The sequence below is a fragment of the Urocampus carinirostris genome, chromosome 17 (genome assembly GCF_059441175.1).
Source record: "Urocampus carinirostris isolate Australia breed hairy pipefish chromosome 17, RoL_Ucar_1.0, whole genome shotgun sequence".
Lineage (NCBI taxonomy): Eukaryota > Metazoa > Chordata > Actinopteri > Syngnathiformes > Syngnathidae > Urocampus > Urocampus carinirostris.
In genome coordinates this window covers 14387429-14410888 of record NC_142365.1, presented here as the reverse complement: position 1 = coordinate 14410888, position 23460 = coordinate 14387429, and the positions used below count along the sequence as shown (strand labels likewise).

General features: G+C 37.9%; 1 protein-coding gene across 3 annotated transcripts in view; it reads left to right on the top strand.

The window, feature by feature from the left end:
• Positions 1-23460, top strand: part of LOC148349293 (glucocorticoid receptor-like) — a 71438-nt gene that overhangs the window by 4388 nt on the left and 43590 nt on the right. For all 3 annotated transcript variants that reach the window (XM_088321341.1, XM_088321342.1, XM_088321340.1), the window contains exon 2: positions 1032-2028. In XM_088321341.1, the coding sequence (XP_088177467.1) occupies positions 1040-2028 (989 nt within the window). In that variant the 5' untranslated portion in view covers positions 1032-1039. The remainder of the gene's footprint in view (positions 1-1031; positions 2029-23460) is intronic.

The window sequence follows — 23460 nt, the reverse complement described above, 5'->3', positions numbered from 1 at the left end:
CAGGAAAAAAAATCCAACAAATTTGTGCATGCCCTTACGTATTCCTTAGATTCTTTGTAACAGAACAAAATATGAAAAGAGACAACGCAGGATACTATTACACTCACTCTAACTGAACCATATTCTTAATAATCGTCTCAATCATCAAATGGTTACGGCCTTATTCTTCAGAAAAGATAACATTGTGTGTGCCTTCTTCATCGCTCTTGATAACGGCTAGATTTTATCCATTGTTACCGTGTTTTTTGCTTCTCCCTTTAGCATCATTGCTAGCATTGGACCCATAGTAAATAAAAACGGTACAAAATAACACCATATTCTATCGCCAACTCACAAAGTCTTTACAAAGCACAAAAGATCCTGAACTGACTGAAGAGAAAGTCATTGTGGGAGATAATTCAGCGAGCAGAGTATCGGCATTTAATGACGCCGGGATGCAAACCAATAGCAGACCAGCATTTTATATGATGTTGACCAATAGCAGACAGGCGTCTTTGAGACTTAACTGTCCATACACAAAACACTACAAAGTTTTTATTGGTTAGCAGAAAAAAACATTTTATCCCACACATAAAGTAAAAAGGTTCTAAGGCGGCGGGGTCGCCACATCCCGGCGTCTACTATACCAGACAATTATGGACTAAATGATGCAGGGTGTCCCCAACATTGTGCCTGCAGGCACCAGGTAGCTACCTAAGACCACCTGAGTTGCCCTCAGACTGTTTCTAAAAATATATCATGGGTTAGTGTGATTTTCTAGGAAATTTGATTTCTGGCACACTGTTTAGTAAAGACTGAAACAATTTCAACCTCTAATAAAGATAATCTCGTAATTACATTGTAACAACACAGTAATAACATGTTATCTGAGGAAGAAATTTCAAACTGATACCCCTTTGCGCTAACAAGTAAAAAAAAAATAGCTCTCAGCTTCAAAAAGGTTGGAGACCCCTGAAATGGTGATTGTCGATGTCTGTCCTAACATGATGTCTTCTCTGTTCTCCATTTAATCCTCCAACCACCTGTTGCAGACCACAAGATGGACCAGGTTGGCCTGAAGTGCAACGCCAACCGAGACGACTGCCTGACGTACATGGAGTTAGGAAGTGGGGCTCGCAGGGATGCCGCAGACGTGTCCTTACTGGGACGTCTTCACCCTGGCGTCCAAAACGGGGGTGGGACCAAAAACCACCTTGATCCTGGTGTCCTCCTGGACCACCAGCAGGCCCAGTTCCCTAGCCACAAAAGACCCCGACAGGACGACGCCTTCAACATGGAGGACGATTTAGCGCTCTTGAGCCAGAATCTCGCCGAGCTGGACAACGCGTCCCCGTCCGTCCTTAACTCCTCCGTCTTTGGGAACCTTCCTCTTAATGATCTTTTCCCCCAGCACATCAAACAGGAAGGAGATTTCCCCCTGGATAAGGACCTTGGTTCTTACAGCGGACTCCAGTCCGCATCTGCTGGAGGCAGTCGGTTGATGGAGGACAGCGAGTTGTGGAAAGACCTAGACCTTCCGGGTTCCCTGCAGGACATCGGCGACTTTGATCTGGATTCGGAAGTGGCCCACTTGGATGACATACTCCACCAGGCCAGCGGCAGATCGGCCGGTTGCCCCAATGGCGGACCCCATTCTGCGCACCACCATCCTCAACAGCAGCTTCTCCAGCACCAGCCACCGTCACTCCTGTCAAGCGTGGTCATCAAGGAGGAGAACACAAATTCCTTCCCGCATCTTCCCACCCCCGGGATGGTCAAGCAGGAGAAGCAGGAGCCTGTCTTCTGCCAGGCGCAGTGCCTCCAGGAGGGGGCGGGCGCTTTAGGGCCCTCGACAGCCGACTTGGGCGGGTACCGGTGTCGGAGCGCCGTTGGACAGCAAGACCGGAAGCCGTTCGGTGTGCACTCCAACGTGAGCTCGTTAGGGGAAGGGTGGATGCCGGGGGACGGCTACGGCCGGGCCCCTGGTGACCCGAGGGACGGGCTCCCCAACACCACCCTGCTGGCCACGTACCCGCTCGGCTTCTCCAGGTTGGTGACTATTTCTTGGTTTTCTTGCTTTTTTGTTTTCTGTCCTTTTCCTCACGTGGTTGGTTTTTGCCTCACCATACTTTGCCTTCACAGTCTTTTTTATTGATGTTTCTCTATAGCACTTTCAGTGTGGATGATTTTTAGCCACACATGGTTGATCTATGTCTCCTCCTGAGGTACAATTGTGTACCATAAAATCCGGACTATAGAGCGCACCTGACTATAAGCCGCACCCACCACTTTTTATGTGATTTGCCACTTTTGTACTTACACAAGCCGCACCTCTGTACCAGCCGCGCATTAAAACTTGTGACACAATCACAAGTTTAATCCGGACCAGGCTGTCCGTTCCACGATTGTAACTAAATAAAAAGTAGACAATCTTTGAACCACAATCGGCATCATGAATGGAAAATGATACCCGTAATTAACGTATGATGCAGACTTGTAAAGTCCGGGTCCCGTTGAAAGTAATCCAAGGAAACAAAATGTATATTTACAAAGTTAAGGGTGGGAAAAATATATATCCACTATTGTCCGCTGCGACAACAGACAGATCTACCGGTAACTCAGCTTTACCCCACTGCCCATCAGCCCGCGTTTGCTCCGCCCCTTCTTTTGGATTCGCTCGTAGAATACATAACAGAATAAATCTCTAAAATAAATACATTACAAAAATATACAGTTGCAAATACATATTATACATGGTTACACATATTTACGAAGAAAGACGGTACACCGAGAGAGTTTTCAAAGCTTCAATAATAATAATATAACTTTCATCCCAAACCGTTCCTTTGAAAGGTACCAACACGCTAGTAGCATCACGCTCGCAATGCATCAAACGTATCCGGCAAAAGAAAGCATCCCGTAATTGTGAAATTCACGGTAGATCGTCCTCAACTTCTTCCTCATAACTATCGCCATCAAGGGCGTCTTCCTCATTATCGGAACGTACCTTTCCTTTACAGACAATGTATATATGAACTTAGAGGTTGCAGTCTTTCTTGGCGCACATTTTCTACTCGTCTTAATCTTACCTCTTATACTCCAACTAGAGGTAAGATCGGGCCCAAAAAAAGCACCCGAGCCCGACGCAGGCCCGAGGGGTAATAAACGCGACCCGGACCGAGCCCGACTAATTAACTGGATTTGCTGGCCCGGCCCGAGGGGCCCGAAATTACATATTTTATTTATAAGGAGGGGTGATTTATGATAACAAATTAAACTCTGCCTTTTGTTACAACATCTAGGCCTAAGTTAAATAAAACTGTATAAACATTTACATCTTTTATATTTCTGTGTCTGCACTGCAGATGTCACATTAAGCGACAATCTGTCATTGACGGTTTTTTTTTCGAGGTAGCGAAAACATTTAAGGGCGTCCGTCATTTTGACGACTTGATCATTGGGCCATAATCCACAGCAGCAGTAGTAGTACGTCCTTAAGATTTTAGCGCACTTTCATTGAGGGGGTGTTGACGACGTGTTGTGCCCTTTTCCGACTCCTAGGAAAACTCCCCCCCCCACCCCGCTCCCCCCGATCGTATTCTATATAAAACGCTTATTAAAACAATTGCTCCACACTTGACTCTTACCAGAGTGCGTTTTCCTCGTCAGTTCTCCTCTTTTGAGTTTATCCTTAACTTCTTGTTGGTCCGACTCCATATCGGGGATACCAGGCCAAAATCACGCGAATTTGCGGAGGGGAAGATTATTAAGAGGACAGCATTCACGTCACGTCACGTGCACAGAGCATGCTCTGGCTCCGTTAAAAGCAATTACAGCTCCTTCTCCGTTTTATCCAAATTATTTATTTTATAACAAGTATTCCTTGGTCTAGTATCCATACATAGTTTAAGTATATATTTTTAATGAACATTTAACACATTATTAATTAATTTAAAAAAAAAAAAAAAAAAAAAAAAAAAAAAAAAGCAGGACCGAACCCGACCCGACCCGACCGTATGACTGACATTTCAGGCCCGACCCGGCCCGAAATTGCCTCGGGTTCGGGTTCGGGCTCGGGCCATAAATCTTAGCTCTAACTCCAACGCCGCTGGTGGCCGTTAGAAAAATTACATAAATTGGCCGCTTCACTGAATAAGCCGCAGGGCTGAACATTTGGGAAAAAAGTAGCGGCTTATAGTCCGGAATTTACGGTAATTAAGAAACATTCTAAGAATATATATTTTTTTTTTTTAACGGAAGCCTCTAGTAAAGTTTGAGAACTTGATTCTCCCTCGGAAGTCCGACGACTGGCGCTGTGATGCATTCGTAACTTCTATAATAAAGCTCTGGTGTCAGAACCTCTTGCATAGTTTTCACGTTCAGAAATGTCCATCCCTTTACAAAACGTTTAGGTCTCTTTCCTCACATGGTTGATCTGTGCCTCGCGCTTATGTACAACGATCCGCACGGAACCAATGATGCATTGTATCGGTTTTGTTTTTTATGCTAACAATTCGATGGCACTAGCCACAGCACTAGTATACTTATTAAAGCAGGTCCGTTTTTTAAAACCAGATTTGTAAAATATATGTATTGATAAATCCCCACGCTAACAGTTTTGGTACAGTTTTCATGCTAACAGGTGGATGTTGCTGGCCGCAGGGCTAGTATCCTTCTTTAAGCGTGGTCAGCAAATGGGTAAACGATTTTTATTGACTGATCTTCACAGCCATAGTATTGGTATTGAATCATCTCTCGTTTTATGCTAACAAATGTAATACAAATGGAGTTTTTTGTATTCAGACGGGTAAACTATTGACCTATACTCACGGTATTGGTATCGTTTTTTTTTATGCTACCTAATAGATGTTGCTAGCCACAGTGCTATTATTCGCTTGAAAGAATTGTCATTTCTTTTTTATCGGATCAGTATAACGTCTGTATTGTCTGATTTTCACGGCAACAGGTATCGACCACATGCTAACAAAATGATGTTGCTAGCCACAGCGATAGTATCCCTATAAAATCATTATCAGATCTGTAAAATATGTGTATTGACCTATCTTCATGGTATTGGTATTGTTTTTTAATGCTAAAAATTAATGTTGCTATCCACAATGCTAGTACATTTTTGATAGCATTGTCAGTTTTTAAATCGATCGGTAAAATATCTGTATACAACAAGGCTTTTCACTGTATTGGTTTTGTGTTTTAGTGCGGACAAATAAATGTTGCTAACCACAGCGCTAGTATCCTCATGAAAGCATTGTCGGATTTGTAATCAGATCCGTAAAATATCTATATTGATCTGCATTTTTATGCTAACAGTTATTGCTAGCTGTAACGGTAGTATCCTTATGAAAACGTGGTTAGTTTTTATGTTTTTTCTTTCACAGCTAGAGAAGTAGTTCGTAGCGTTCCAAAGAGCGCCAGATCTAAATTCTTTGCCTCCTGGAACCTATTTGTCACTTTTACGATCTGCGACCCGACGGCGCTTTGAAGTCGGCTTTTTGTAATCACCGCGGGAAAATTGTCGGCCATTTGATGTCTCCTGAGCAAATTTCACGCTTGTGTTTTTGCAATTGTTACCTGGAACTATTTATGAACTATTTATTTATGGCTTTCGAAGGCGAGGTCGACGAGTTCGACGGCTCGGAATCGGTCGGGATTTACGGCCCGGCTCCAGTTTTAGCTGCTATGCTACGTACGCTGCGCGGAACGATGATATATAATGTTGGCGTCCTCGTGAAATTTGCACCTCAGAGAATATTCTAGGCTGTGCACCACTCTTACGAAAGTAAACAACTTCTCATTTGGATTCTTGATTATATAAATATATATACATATTTATATATATTTATTGTGTCTGTGCGTGTGTGTATGTGAATATGATATAGGCATGTGTATATATGAGTATAAGTAGATATGTATATGGTAAATGCTCTGCATTCATGTAGCACTTTTCAAGTCAATGAAGACCTCCCAAAGCGCTTTACAATGCGCTTCACACTTACCCATTCACACACACACTCCCACACCAACAAGGAGTCAGTAGCATTATTAGAGAGGTAGCGTTCGCATTTCGAAATATTCTAAATTGAATGTATACATACGATAAAATAAATGAAAAATGAAATAATAAAATCAATGTCAATATTTTTTATTCTATTTATTTCAAATATTTTATCTGTTAAATTTAATAATTTATTTATTTATTTTGTTTATTATTTTATTCGTTATATTTGTTAAATGTTTTAAATATGTATTTGCTTTATTTTTTCAAATTGTTTCAAATTTGTATTTGTTTTAGTATATATTATTTCAGAAATAATGTTTTTAACTACAAAAACAACTTTTTTGGAATAAAATCAAATGTACCAATCATAATCATATTATTTTATACAATAACATTTATTTTGATTTTATAAATTATTTTATTTATTTGTATTATTATTTTGTTTGTATTGATTTAATTAGAAAAATCAATCAACAACAAATTATTTGAAATAATAACAGCAATGGCAAGAATATTTTATTTTTGAAATTTGATATATTTTATATTTACATATCAATTGAATTTATTCATTATCTTTTTTATTACATGTAATATATTATTTGTTATTTATTTTATTCACTCATACAATTTCAAATAATTTATTTTAAACAACTTCCGATTATTTGAAATAAAATAAATAACAAAACCTTCCACTTCATAGAAGATTGGAGTCTCTTTGACTGGGTAGACGTCTTAGAACATCTCATCGTTGGAAACGGCGCACTTGTAGATAATCATTTTTGCCGCTTCGGTGTTGAATCTTCCTGAGATAGAAAGAAAGGCCTGTTGCCCCAAACCGAACCAGGGAGGAAAAGGATGTTCAAATAAATCAGATAAAGAAAATATATTATTAAGAAAAAACTGGATGATAAAATAAAGAAAACACAGCAAGAACACCAAAACAATATTTTACATGAAATCAAAAAACAAAATGAATATAAAAACAAGAAATAATTAAAGGATAAAATGATAAATGAATGAAATAGAAAATCCAAATAAATAAGATGAAAATAAAATACAAAAACAGAATAAGTAAAATAAGTAAAATAACTAAAATGATATTTAATATAACAAAATGACTGGTTCTGAAAATAGCTCATCAGCAGTGTTGGGTCGTTGTGATTTTCTAGTAAAACGTTTTGTTTCAATTGGTTTAATGTGTCTTTTTAACCCTATTTCCAGCAATTAACCAACTGAAAACATAGTTACAACCTAGTAATAACATGATTAGTTATTTTTTTCAGAAATGCATATCAAACTGATAGCCCTTTGCACTAGTTAGTAAAAAACAAACAAACATGGCTCTCAGTTTTAAAAACGATGGAGACCCTCGTCATAAACGATCACATTTTGTCTCGAAGTATCCAGACAAAGTTCACGCACTAATCCCCCATCTTAACCTTCCACCTTGTTAGTAACAACCACAATTTTTTTTCAGGCCATGGTTAACAGAGCCAGACCTTAACCCAAAAAGTCCCTTTGACATCATGGAGTCCACTCAAGCGGCACGTGTCGCTTCAGCTCGGGAATTCTTCAATCATTAAATGCAAAGTAAACAATTGCACTCTTACATAACCCCCACGTGCTAGGACAGCTGGCTATATGGGAGGAAGGGGCGGGATTATTGCTCAAAGGGGCGAGATAATTGCTCGAAGGGGTGGGATTATTGCCTGGAGGGGCGGGATTATTGCTGGGTGGGCGGGTCAACGTCTATAATGTCTTGTCGGTCGAGACGGCCCCTAACCAGATTGCGCTGACCTACTTTTTTTCATCTTCTATGACGTCTTGTGCTAAAACTGACGGGCCTGGCCGATAATCAGTGTGAGGCGTACTACTGAAAAAATAGTAATTAGTCACAGTTACTAGTAACAAACGCTACAAACTTTTATGCCAATTTTGTTAGTACCGTATTTTCCGAACTATAAGGCGCACCTAAAAGCCTTTATTTTGTTCAAAAGCTGACCATGCGCCTTATAATACAGTGCGCCTTATATATGGATCAATATTAAGTCGCAAAGTCTTGCAACTAAGGCAAGCAGCCGCCGACTAGATTTTCCCCCGAAGGCGAAGTAGTCCGTGGTGAATGCCGGGATTTATATACCAGCGTTTCATTTCCTGACCAATGTGTCAATCATCATTTGAATCAGTCACTATTAGCTAAAGTTATTCGGAGGTAAAGGGGGCGGATCCTTTTTATCATTTACAGGCTCGCATAGGCTAAAGGGGCGAAACAAAGCCTGCAATTGGCCGAAAAAGATGAATGTGAATCACACGTTGGGTTGCACTACGGCATAGAGACATTTTTTTTTACTATTCTGTATTTGTAAATATTTTACTCTCCTGGATTTACTACACTCACGGTTGTAAGAAGACCATGGTTACGTATCATTATTGAACGTGATGGCTGCAAGACAACTTAGGTGAGCTATGCGGCTTTATATTTTCCCGGTATCTTGTTTTAGAACGATCTTGATGTTTCTGTGATGAGTCTATTTTTAAACTAAATTCAATTCAAAGTGTTTATTGTGATATGTACAGTAAAGAACCCCGTTTCCCTGCACAATAAAATTCTTACTTTGCTGTCCACACAGTTGCCAGCAAAAAATAAAATGGAAACTAAGAAATGTTTGGCATTTCTTGAATCCCAAGACTTTAACCTTCCGAATGATATTTGGAACGATGCATTTGAGTGATTGGTGACATCGTACAGACACTGTTTCCGTACATGTCAGAGACACGTATTTGCTTCTTTGCAAGCTTTGGGAATGTTAAGGGGGTAATAAGTTTGACTGAACTATCTGACTGTTTTGTCGACGTTCCTACTGTAGCGCCTTATAATCCGGTGTGCCTTATGTATGGAAAATATAAGATCAAAAACTATTTTTTGGGGGTGTGCCCTATAACCCGGTGCGCCTTACAGTGCGGAAAATACGGTAAAATGATGCAATGTTCAATATTTATGATTTTAAAAAAATGAAAAATAACTCTTTTTTTAAAAAGGGTCTTGGCGCCCTCTGCCGGACCAAAGCGGTCACAACGAAATGGTGCGCACTCTCATTTGCATTGATTTAACATACATGGTGTCTTGTAGATTACGTGATATAACCAATCAGTGATCTCATTAGTTGCCAACGTTTTCAATCATCGATTTTAATCGATTCTATCCATTAGTTGTTGCAGCCCTAGTTTCAAACCATACCAAGAGCTCTTGCATTTTGGTGTTTTGTTCTCCAGGCATGGTGCATTGCAAAAATCATTTTACAAATAAAAACGCCAAAATTCTGCATACTTTTGCTGTAAATTCTGTGCTCACGTTTGCCCTGTTGATTTTTCGTTTGTTTGTTGTTCCTGTATAAGCCTCACCCCCACCCTCTTCTCCCAAACATTGCTAATCATTCGCTACTGGTTACACACAACCAAATATGGGCATGTAAGATGACCCATTGATTTAAGTATCTTATAGTTGTAAATTTGTCTCAGATGCGAGTACAGTCAAGTCAAGTCATGTTTATTTGTGACGCCCTTAATCACAAAGACTCTCAAAGGGCTGCACAGACCACAGATTATTTCAAACTTCAGACTATCTTTACACCATCCCCTGACATAAAACCTACATGAGGGCAAGGAAAAACTCTAAAACCTCATTTGTGTCTCTCTCTCATCATTTTGCTGCCCTTTGGGGCTATAGGGGGTTGGCAAACAGAAATGTTGAAAGAGCAAAAGAGCAAAAGAGCCAAAACCCACTGTAAAAACACAATCCCACCAGGATCCAGATGACATAGGAAAAAAATGTCTGTTTTGGCTGAATTCTTTCCCATAATGCTCCATTACAACATTGTGCGAATTGGCACCCCACGTAAAAATAAATGGGATGACTCTAGGACCCCACCGTAACCGCAAGAACCAAAAAATTCCACTTCCCAAATTTATCAAATAAAATGATTGTTTAAAGCAGAGATAGTAAAATATATTCACCTTTTTTTATCCAAAAACAAAACCAAAACGTCTTTGAGTACTGTATATACTCGCATATAAGAGACCCTCTAAAACCGCTTTGAAATAACCACATACTAAAAAAAAATACCAAAAGTATGAGTGAAATGTGTACTTAAACTTGATTAAATACTTAATTGTGTAGTTAATAAAGATTCATGTATATACAGTAGATACAATATCTCCATGATGATGAATTCAGCTTCCTCAATTTTCTCCTGCTTGAGACTGTGCCATAATACTATTTAGTTGTACTTTGTATGTAAATATTAAAATGCCCACCCATCAAAAGATATTGCCGGCAAATGGACAACATTGTAATACATGAAGTACATCTAATGAATAGCAAAATAATGCAGTAACGCACCTTGTAGTCATATCAGTAGCGTTAGAAAATGTTAATAACGTGTTTTAGTTCTTGGTACCGAGAAAACTAGTTACAATCCAAGAACGTGTTCGGTCATAACACGTTTGTCTCAACCCTGCCGATAATCGACGCTGAGATCTGCTTTGCGTCGGTCGGAATGTTGACGCAGCAAAGCATCATGGGAGGAGGGGGAAAAAACAGGTTAAATATGTTGAAAAAATGGCAATAACATAACATGATTCAATTTCGATTTTCTTTATTTCATACACTGAAAATATAATATTTGTTTCCGGCAATGATTTTTCAAATTTTCTCCATGTGTTCACTGACAACGAGGCGCTCTACTGTAGATATGCATGACGAAATTGCTGAAGAGGCACTCGCGGGAATGCAGGCGCTCAAGTTTCCATCATCGGGAGAGGCGATCACATGGTTCATGCCCCTAATTTTAAAAAATAGTACATCAAAAGCTTAAAACTTTGTATGCAAAAAAAAAAGTTTATTTAAAGGGAAAGTGTGTATTTTTTGACCACTAGATGTCGCTGTAGTGCAACCGAAAAGACCTTTTTTTTCATCACGAAGTGGCGCTGAATAATACACACTGTCCATTTAAATGTATTTTCAAAAATAATTAAATGAAAAATGTTTTAAAGTAATGTAATAAATAAAGTACGCAAAATTGTCTTATTTTTACCTTAATTATCAGTACCATTGACAAGTAAAAATGTCCACAATTGATTTTGATTTTGGTGCCATTGACTACTATGAACGTCAAAGATGGATTAAAATTTCAGTGCACTGGTGACTACAGACATCAATCATTGATTTTTACTAAGCACGGCCTGGCTGTACTTGCCCAAGACACACCACAGGAAATGGGGCCCCGATAACCCTAGTGGTTAAGGGATCCAACCATTAACAACTATTGTAATCTAAGGTTGATTTAAATTTCGAACGACTGAACGACTAAAACTCGTAGCAAAAAGTATGGAATCACCAGTCTTGGGTAAGCCCTCGCTTCCACATTTTATTCCGTAGAAAAAAAGTCCGATCGCAAACATGAATTAATCGTAGGGTCATTCCAAAGTGCAATACATTGACATTCAGAAACACTAAAAGCAATTAAGAAAAAACATTGCAACGGTCAGTAAATGTTACTTTTTAGAGCAAGTGCAGGGGAAGAAAATATGGAATCATTTAATTCTGAGTAAGAAAAATTGAAATCAGTGCATTTTGGGTAGAAAACAAGGACACACCCAGTCAATTTCCTTTCCGTAATTGGGCACCTGGCTGAGATTAAGACTGCCCATTGGTCAACAGTTAAGAACAGTGCTGTTATCAAACCTTTGAGGGCTCCTGGACTAAAAGGATTAGCAAGGATCATGACTCTAACAAGAGAGATGTCTCTTGAGACCAAATACAGGAGCCTCAAACTTCTTGGAAAAGGTATCTCTACTTGTATGGCTACCAAAGATGTGGGCTGTTCACAGTGGACCAAATACAAACAGTATGGGAAGGTTGTTGAAGTCAAGCGTACTGGTAGACTAAGGATGACATGTAGACGTCAAGACAAACAACTAAAGGCGATATGTCTCGAAAACAGGAAATGCACAACAAGACAAATAAAGAGGAAGTGGGAGTCAATGTGTGTGACTGAACTGTGCAAAATCGCCTAAAGGAAATGGGATTTTCATTTCGGAAAGCTAAAAGGAAACCATTGTTGACGCTTAAACACAGAAGAACAAGACTGCAATGGGCTGAGGAGAGTCAATCATGGACTGTGGATGACTGGATGAAGGTTATCTTCAGTAATGAGTCACAAATCTGCATTGGATAAGGTGATGATGCTGTTTGGTGCCATTCTGGCGGGATTACAAAGAGGGCTGCCTAAATAAAACATCTAAATTCCCACAATCCTTAATGATATGGGGCTGCATGTCAGTCAAAGCCACTGTGGAGATGGCACAGGTCAAATTTGCAATAAATGCACAAAATTGGGACAGCTTTCTTATTCCTTCAATGAATACAACGTTTGGGGATGACGACAGAGCAAAAACTGTAAAAGTATTCCTTGGAGAAAGACGCATCCTGTCAATGTCATGGCCTGCAAATAGCCCAGATCTCAACCCAATTGAAAATCTGTGGTGGAAATTAAAATTAATTGTCCACAGCAAGACTCCGACCTGCAAAGATGGCACCAGATTGATGAAGAATACTGTTCGTCACTCATCAAGTCCATGCCTCAAAGACTGCGAGCTATCATAAAAGCCAAAGCTCCTGCAACCAAATACTAGTGATATGTTTTGCTTGTTATTTCTTTGTCTGTTTTTCGTGATTCCATATTTTTTCCCTACACTTGCTCTATTAAAGTAGCATTTACTGACCACTACAAAGTTTTCTATTTATTTCTTTTTAGTGTTTCTGAATGCCAAGGAGCTGCACTTTGGAATGACCTTACGATTGTTTTATCTTCGTGATCTGAGTTTTTACTACAGAATAAAATGTCGGAGTGTTGGCTTGTCCAAGACTGATGATTCCAAACTTTTTGCTAGGAGTTGCATAACCATCAAAGGTTGATATAAATCTTCGTGTCATTGACGATATACTGTATGTCAAAGGCTTATTTTTAATTGTTTGTGACTATAGCCGTCAAAGACTGATTTGAATCTCCGACTATTAGCGTAAAAAGTCCATTTAAAATGCGGTATTTAATTTCCAATGGAGTACTTTTGAACTTTTAATGTGCATTCGAATTTATTGTAATTATATATATATATATATATATATATATATATATATATATATTCTTTTTGCCATCAAACCTTTTTTTCCCAATTTTCTCGATCCGGGTTAAGAACTAAAGCATATTAGCTAATAGCTATAATTCCGTCCATACAACAACGGTAATTGGAAGCCAACGCGCCCGTGATTATTTTTAAGTGCCTTTATTGAGGTCAAGAAAAATGGAGAAATGACAGCTTTAATAACCTGAATTTTCATCAAGATAAGGGTATGGGGAAAAAAAAGGAAAGGTGTAATTGTGGCACAATGGAGGTAGGGCCAAAGTTCCACCTTTGCCCATTTCAGTTATGTCTACCGCAATAAAAGTTTACTGTACTTTTCCATCACGTATATTAGATGTGGGATAACTACAGCCCTTGGGCCACATGCGGCCTATCAGGCTTTTTTATCCGGCCCGCCAAATAAAAATGGTTGAAATTTGATGACAATGAAAATATATTAGTAAATAAACTACTACTACTAAAATGTGTTGGGGCCTACTTTGTCACTTTATGCTTCTACAACAAAACTACTCCTACAGAAGTATTACAAAATACTATAAAATTACTCTGAAACTCAATATCAAATTGAGTGCTTAGAAAGGAGGACCTAAAATATTATTTTTCGTTCATTCTGAAATGAACATACTATAGAGATTCTACGACATACTAATACTGTAATACTAAAATGCAAACTACTACCACAGAGATATTTCAACAGAAAAACTACAAAAATACAAATTCTGTAATATTAAAAAACATGTACATACAAGCACACTTTCTATTCTCTTTCTCTCTCTTTCTCTTTCTTTCTTTGTTTCTTTCTTTGTTTCTTTCTTTTTTTATTTCTACATATATGTATAAAATATATTTTAATGTTATATCAAGTCAAGTCAAGTCATTTTTATTTGTATAGCCCTAAATCACGAAGAGTCTCAAAGGGCTTCACAGATTATTACACTATATTACACAGACTATTTTTCAGCCGACGAGAAGAGTAGGTTATTCATATGCTATGGAGTAGAAGTGAGTTTTAAGTTTAGATTTAAACATTTCCACTGAGGTTGCAGATCGGATCTCAGGGGGAAGAGCATTCCACAGCGCCGGTGCCCGGATGGAGAACGCTCTCGAACCAGCAGAACACTTCTTTGCTCTCGGGATCACCAGAAGACCGGCACTCTCAGATCGTAGGCTTCGGACCGAGACATAGGGGCAAATCAGATCTGAAAGATAAGAGGAAGCAAGTCCATGTATGATTTTGTATAATACTAAGAGAACCTTGAAATCTTAGTGCTGCTTTTGACACAGTGCACCACAATTTCCTACTAGAACGGTTGGAAAAATGGATTGGTCTCTCAGGAACCGTCCTCACGTGGTTCAGATCCTACCTCTCAGATAGGACGCACTGTGTTAAATATGGTGAAATGACATCTGAGCCCTTTAATGTTACCTGCGGTGTTCCACAGGGTTCAGTGCTTGGCCCCCTTCTTTTCAGCATTTACATGCTTCCATTAGGTGATATTATTCGCAAGTACAATATCAGCTTCCACTGCTACGCAGACGACACTCAACTATATCTTCCGTTGGAGGAATCTCCCACACTAAACAATGGAAATTTGGAGGCCTGCCTCATTGAGATAAAAGAGTGGATGTCACTCAATTTCTTGCGTCTTAACTCTGAAAAGACCGAAATAGAGTCATTGGTCCATCTAAATGCCGTGACTTATTCTCAAAAACTGCTGTGAACATTGACAAATGTCACATCACACAGAATGACTCAGTTAAAAATTTAGGTGTCATATTTGACCCTGATCTATCCTTTGAAATGCATGTAAAGAAAATTACTAGAACCGCTTTCTTCCATCTTCGTAACATTGCTAAAATCCGTTCAATACTGTCTCAGTCGGATGCGGAAATTATAATTCATGCGTTTGTTACCTCCCGTCTCGATTACTGTAATGCACTACTCTCTGGTCTCCCGAAGTCTAGAATCAAGTCTATTCAGCTGGTACAAAATGCCGCAGCGAGGCTTTTAACTAGGACAAAAAAGTACGATCATATAACACCGCTTTTGGCTAACCTGCATTGGCTCCCAGTTAGCCTTAGATGTGATTTCAAGGTTCTCTTAGTATTATACAAAATCTTACATGGACTTGCTCCCTCTTATCTTTCAGATCTGATTTGCCCCTATGTCCCGGTCCGAAGCCTACGATCGGAGATCCTGCTTTGAATTCCCTTTGTAAACGCTGTAAAGAAAATTTCACTGGCATTTTATGTTAATAGCAACCAAGACAATCTTGAATTACAAAAATACTGCAGATATACTAAAAAAAATACTACAATGGAATTACTTCATAAATACTTCTACATAAATATTAAGAAATACCGTAACGGTAAGTCTACAAAAATACTACTTTGGAAATATTGCTACAAAAGTACAACCGAAATGCTACAAAAAAATTACAATGGAAATGCAACAGGCATACAACGAAAATACTACTGCATAAATACTACAGAAATACTACAAAAATACCACAAAACTAAATATCAAGATAAGTCCTTCAAACAGAGACCTAATATATTATAGACTCTTCCCTACTTACAACCGATCAACTTACGTAAACCGGTGGATACGAACATTTTTTTCCTGATGTCGAAAAAAATCTGGACATTGTTTTAAATTAGATTTTGCATTGCGTGCACCTTTTTCCGAGTACAGCACATTACTGTAGTGCTTCTTTCCGCCGCTAACGGTGTGTGGCGCTGTAAGAGCTCACCCAGCATCCACCCCGAAGAAAAAATCCGGCTCCTACATCCGAGTTCGTGTGTAAACATACTACGTGTACTGTATCTCTAGCACGTCAAGAACTTTTTATCTCGTGCAGCCATTCAATATGGTTGGTGTAAAGTGTAAAGAAGAGGCGAGCCGTTTCTTTTGAAACAAAAGTGGAATAAGAAAGCTTGATGCGGTTGAGAAATTGGTCGGAACGCTTTTTTTCGGCCACTTTTAACTACAGAGGAGGACCTCTTGAAGCGCATCTCACAAAAGTAAGTTAAACTTAACTTTATTTATCTTTATCGTCAAGTCACGTTTATTTGTGACGCGCTTATTCACAATAAGTCTCAAAGGCTTCACAGAACACAGGATGTCAACACCTAATGTGTAGCTTTGATTTTCACATGTGTAGCTTTGTTTTTTTGGGGCGGCAGTAGCTCAGGAGGTAGAGCGCTTGTCTTGGGATCAAGGGATCGTAGTTCGAAGTGTCCTTGGGTAAGACACTGAACCCCTAATACCCCCAATAAGCAGGTTAGCATCTTACATGGCTGCAATACAAGGCCGCTATTGGGAAATGTGCTATTATATATAATACATATATATAATATATATATATATATTAGGGTGGTCCTTATTTTTCGACTTTTAAAATTTCATGCTCTGACCCCTTGAATATGTTCCAATATATACAAAACGTAATTAGGCAAAGTTTCATCAAAATCAAAGGATATTTAGAGGTCGCTCAAGGCCTCTGAAATTTTGGTATGAAAAATAAGGATTTTTCGCACATTATATCAGACCTAGTGTACAAAGTTACTTGTAACTTATCTTGTGTTACAATTATAAGCAATGGACTGAAATTGGATGTTCTAAAACGCCGTATACATAGGATTAAGATTTCCGTTTTTTCTCGAAAATTGCCAAAATTTTACCATTTTGGGAAATTTCAAAGTCGTTGAGCTACCTCTAAATATTATCCAAATTGTTCAAAATTGCACACAGTGTGTTTTTATCGATATAAGAACATATGCGGGGGGTCAGAGCCCAATATTTCAAAAAAAAAAATGTCGACCCCCCATTAAGGACCACCCTAATATATATATATATATATATATATATATATATATGAAAAAAATCTTTAGGTCTCCAGTATTTGCCCTTTGGTCCAATTTTTAACCCAAATTGTTGCCCACCCCTTAGTCCATTTTTACCACAGTATTCTTTTTTTATTTGAGCATTTGTTTCCTGTGTGGAAAGCAATTCTCCACTTCTTTGTTCTTTTTTTCTTGTCATTGTTTTACCGTGAGAAAAAAAGCAAAACGTTACTAGTTTACCACGTGACATTTTCTTTTTAAGTGTTGACCCGAATACGCGTACAGTATGACATTTCTTCTGTTGACTTAAGTTTACTCATTCACGGACGCACGCAAATATGTCGACTGACTTCCCTCAGCTTGGATTTCGTTCTTAAACTTACCGTGTACACTAGTGGTTTATGAATTGAACTCATTATTATTTTGACCGATCTAGTTTTTTTTTAGAACAGAGGTTATCATGCTTTTTTAGGTGCCGAATTTAAAATAGGTTTAGCGTATTCAAAATGATTAAATTCAATGAAATCAAAACTCAATATTATTTAATACACTGTAATTAAATGATAAAGATATTAAATAAAAATTTGATTTTACTCAAACACAAATGTATATAATACCATAAAATGAAATGCAATCAACACATTAATAAATGAAATAATGAAATAAAGTAAAATAAGAAATAACACTAAATTAAGTAAATAAATTGAATCTTAAAAGATAAAAATGAACAAAATAAATGAAATAACATTATTTATTGACTATACTTTTAAAATAACATATTATACAATAAAATGAAATACAATAAAAAATAATATAACACTTTAACTAAAAGACCCAAAAATTATGAATATTTCCTTAACCACTTGCGTCGTAGGGGCACTATCTCTTGTGGTGTGTCTTGGGCAAGTACAGCCTGGTGACGCCCATTCTAATGTACGTAATACAATAAAATTTAATGAAATTGACTAATTTAAATTAAAGTTAGAATAAAAAGGATATAAATATAATAAACTAACAAAAAAAAAACAACAAAAAACATTAAAGAAGCATTAAATGCGATAAATACATTTGATATTGAAAAATACAAATTAATACAATAAATGAAAAAATTCATTGACTACTTTAAAAATACTCTGGTTAAAAATAAAAAAATACAATTAAATTAAAAAATAAATACAATTACAATTTTCGTTAAAGTAAAAAAAATGCAAATAGTTGAAATATATCAAATTAAAATAGTAATAATTAACAATAAAAAAGGAAAAAATAAAAAAATATATTGGTTTAAAGCAAAATAACCCAAATCTTTTTTTAATGAGTCCAATATTTGTTTTGTTTTTTTATTAATAAATAAAATAAAATTGGGTCTACTTAACAAACTAAGACACAAAAATATATTTATTTGAAGATGGTTAAAATGATAATATCCCTTTTGTGTTATTATTGAAATAGAAACCTAGCATTGGCATGGGAGGGGCAATTGGGAAGTTTTGACTTAAAAATGCCAAATTTGGGACAAATCAACCCCAACAAGTCATTTTCGGACCCATCTTTTTTCGGGAACTTAGCATAATATATACCATTCATTTTCAATGCAATTTTCTTGACTTAATTTATTAATTCTGTATAAAATTACCCGCGTTTAAACTCTTACCAAAGTAAAAGCTCAAACCCTCAATCCCGACGGAGTCCTTTCTTTCTTTTGGCACTTTCCTTTTTCTACTCAGACAGAAAACCAGTTTGTCAAAAACGTATTTTTTTAATTAGCAGTCATTAAGTGGTTTTAAAAAAAAAAACCTTTGTTTCTATTTAAGGAGAAGTAGAAATACAAAGCCTGGGAAAAAGAATACCAAGTGTGTTTTAATCGAAAGTGGTTCCTGATCTTCACACGGCCTCGATCGTTCGTGTATTAGCTTAGTCCGAGGGTCGGCAACAAGCAGCTCTTTTAGCTGTCTTATAGTGGCCCTTTGGAGGTTTTTCCCAAATATTTCAAAGTCGAAAGCAATGGGGGGAGGCGTGGGTATCTGTTGGTGTAGAATATTTAGAACACTTATTTTTTATTAAATATGCAAACTTTTATGTACGTGTTTCCCCTGTTCTAATTTAAATAGGTGTATTAAAAGCTCTTAAGGTTTGTTTGTCTTTGTTTTGGTTCTGTATGGCTCGTTCAACATTTTTGAGTTGCGACCCCTGGTTTAAACTAACCATTATATGTGGCTTTTTTCTTATAAACCCAAAAAATATCTTCTATAAGTTCGGGGGTCAGCAACGGGCAGCTCTGGAGCTGCATGAGGCTCATTGGCGCTCCCTAGTGGCTCTCTTGCGCTTTCTCAAAATGTTTTCCAATGAATGTAAATACTGTAAGTTCTCTCGCTCTCGCTCGATATAAATAATGTATATATATATATATATATACAGTGGAACCTCGGTTCTCGACCATAATCTGTTCCAGAACCCTGTTCGAAAACCGATTTGGTCGATCACGGAAAATCGTTTTTCCCATTAAAAGTAATGTAAAACCGTTTTAATCCGTTCCAACACCCTTGAATGTTTACCATGACCGTAAACATGAAGCTAACCCAGGCTAATCGTACGTTCGCGTTAGCGTAATCTTCCGTACGAAAGAACATGAACGTGTAAAAATAAAAAAAATCAGGTCGTTTACACATCATTTAGCACCCGGGTCTCCACAGCAAGTGGTGAGCTTGTTAAAGGATAAAGAAAAGAATTATGAATAGGATTTCTAACCTTTGTGGTGCTCAGCAGAAGCCATGCTGTATGTATAGCAAGATGGGAAACTCGCACACCTTCTTCATATTTTGCTATTATTTCTTTCTTAAATGCAATAGTTGTACGCACTACTCTTCTTTTTTCACCTGTAGCAACTTTGCTGCTTGCACCGAACTTCTTCCGAGGCATAATTAGGGGTTAAAACACTCCATTCAAAAAGTGCGCGCTCACGTGACAACAGTTTTTCACGAGGGGTGGGGGCAATCTACACCCGTACGCCGCTCAACATCGCCCCTAGCGTACCGGCGTTCGAACTCTGATTTTTTGAACGAAAAGCGAAGCAAGAATTTCTCGAAATTTTTGGTCGAGAACCGATTTGTTCGAACTGAGAGGCGTTCGAAAACCGAGGTTCCACTCTAAATCGCTAAAGGTTCAATCTACTTTTGTAGTGTTACTGTAGTAATATTTTTGTAATATTTCTGTCACAATATTTTGGTATTAGTATATTTGTATTATAGCGTTACTCTAGTCGTAATTTTGAATTTTTTAATTACTTCCATAATTTTTATTTTTTTGTATTTCTGGAGTACTTCTGTAGTATTTTTTTGTCGTTTTTCTGTTCTAATACTTCTGTAGTATTTGTTTTGTAATAGTTGTAATAGTATTTTGTAGTCAAGTCAAGTCAAGTCATTTTTATTTGTATAGCCCTAAATCACGAAGAGTCTCAAAGGGCTTCACAGATTATTACACTATATTACACAGACTATTTTTCAGCCGACGAGAAGAGTAGGTTATTCATTGTAGTATTTCTATAGTTTTTTTTTCTTTTCAGAATGAAAGCAAAGTAAAGTCCCTGTTTTTTACCACGAAATTTGATATTTAGTATTTTTAGTCTTCTTGTAGCCTGTTTGTAGTATTTCTTTAGTAGTATTTTTGGGGGGAGAGGCGCAGTGGAAGAATGGAGACAAAGTTGACACCCCCAAATATTTTTTTCATTTATTATACTTTATTCACTCGTGTATAAATGCTCATTTTATTTTGACCATTTTTGTTTGATGGGCTGGATGAAAAAGCCTGACGGGCTACATCTGGCCCGCGGGCCATAGTCTGCCCACCCCTGACATATGCAATGTGTGTTGCAGGCCTAGCACTTCAGTAGGCTGTATCAATCCAACAAATGGTAACTTTTTTACAGCTATAAAACTTTTACTGCAGCTACAGCTTCGAAACATAAAAAAGCATCAATAATAATTAATAATAAAAATTGGATGAATATTTAGGAATACATTTTACTCACCAAAAATTCTTTTTTTGCGCACAAAATCCATCCGGTTTTCTTTCTCCGGGGCGGCAGTAGCTCAGGAGGTAGAGTGCTTGTCTTGGGATCAAGGGATCCCAGTTCGAATCCCGGCTCGTCTGTGTTACAAGTCAAAGTGTCCTTGGGTAAGACACTGAACCCCTAATACCCCCAATAAGCAGGTTAGCGCCTTACATGGCTGCAAGGCCACTATTGGGAAATGTGGAGCACATTGTAAAGCGCTTTGGGAAGTCATTGACTTGAAAAGCGCTATATAAATGCAGATCATTTCATTTCATTTTCATTTCATTTTCTCAATTAGATTTCTATAACTTTGTCCTACAGATTCTACATGACTATCTGTTCCATCAAGAAGTTCTTTTGTATTGCCATCGAAGTATGTTGCCTTTCTTATAAGACTAATATGAAGCACTATTTTGTTTTGTTTTTTTCTAATATGGCTCTTTCAACATTTTGGGTTGCTTCTTAGTCTATAGATAACGCTACGCGAGAGCTCGCTTAGTCACGCCGTCAGTTCCCTCGCCTCCGTTGCCTCGGCGACCGACTCCAGGGTCAGTTGCGTTTGCCGTTCCCAGAGATGATCTGGAAGGAAGTGAGCATCGGATCGTATGAAACAAGAGATTGATGGCTAGCATCAGGCACACGTCCAGACAGCTGTGTGCTAGCTAGGCGCTAGGAAATAGCGTGGAAATACCTCAAGGATTTGTGAGGATGTGTTTAGTGTTTTGGAACGTCCGTCTGGAATGGAATTTCAGGATTTACTAGTTTGATTATCGTCAATAAGTTGTATTCCGTTCCGGCAGTCCCTGACCTGGATTTAGCGGAATTTTTGCCTAGCTAGCCGCATTAGCGAATAGTATATCTTTGATTGCTGGCTTCGCCTAAACCGTAAAGACCGCGATATCAAAAGTAAAAAGATTGTTAGACCATCTCTGTTCCGGCGGTCTTTGGCCTGGATTTAGTTCATATTTTTCCTAGCTGCATTAGCAAACAGTTTCCGTCTGGGGGCTAGCTTTGCCCTAGCCGTAAATACTTAAAATAGATTGCGATTTAAAAAAATTGAAAGATTTTTAGATTGTCTTTGTTCCGGCAGTCCCTGGTTTGGGTTTAGCTCATTTTTTCAACAGCACAGCCGCTAGCAGCATTAGCATATGGATCTCTTTGGTGTCTAGCCTCAATTTAGCCGCAAAGGACTTAAAGAATATGCTAATTAAAGTACACAAAATTACAGCCGGAGTGTTTCTGAGATCTTATTGTCTATTGTTCCAACTGTCCTAACTTAGATTTAGCTCATATTTTTGCTAACGCAGCCGCTAACTACTTGAGCCAACGGCATAACTTTGGTGGCTAGCTTCATTTTAGACTTAAAGGACTTAAGCAAGACCCTGATTTAAAAATATTTGTAGATTTTCTTCTGTTCCGGCAGTCCATGGCTTGAATTTAGCTCATGTTTTCACCAACACAGCCGCTAGCAGGATTGGTAATGATTTTCTCTCTGGTGGCTAGCCTCGGTTTAGCCGCAAAGGACTTAAAGAAGATCCCGATTGAAATAAACTAAAATACAGTTAGAAGGTTTCTGAGATCTTATCATGTATTGTTCCAACTGTCCTTGCCTAGATCTAGCATATATTTTTACAAACGCAGCCGCTAACTGCTTTAGCCAACGGCATCACTTTGGTGGCTAGCTTCTTTTTAGACTTAAAGGACTCAAGCAAGACCCTGATTTCAAAATATCGTTATATCGTCTCGGTTCCTGCACTCCCTGGCTTGGATTTAGTTCATGTTTTCCCCAACACAGCCGCTAGCAGCATCTGTAATGGATCTCTTTGGTGGCTAGCCTCAATTTAGCCGCTCAGGACTTAAAAAGGATCCTGATTGAAATAAACTAAAATACTGTTAGATTGTTTCCAAGATCTTATTATGTATTGTTCCAACAGTCCTTGCCTAAATTTCGCTCATATTTTTGCTAACGCAGCCGTTAACTACTTTAGCCAATGGCATCACTTTGGTGGCTAGCTTCCTTTTAGACTTAAAGGACTTAACCAACACCTTGATTTGTAAATATTTTTTGATTATTTTTTTTCTGTTCCGGCAATCCCTGGCTAGGATTTAGCTCATGTTTCACCAACACAGCCACTAGCAGCATTAGCATATGAATCTCTCTTGTGTCTAGGCTTAATTTAGTCGCAAAGGACTTAAAGAAGATACGAATTGAAATAAACTAAAATACAGTTGGAGTGTTTCTGAGATCTTATTATGTACTGTTCCAACAGTTCTTGCCTAGATTTAGCTCATATTTTTGCTAAAGCAGCCGCTAACTGCTTTGGCCAACGGCATCATTTTGGTGGCCAGCTTTGTTTTAAACTTA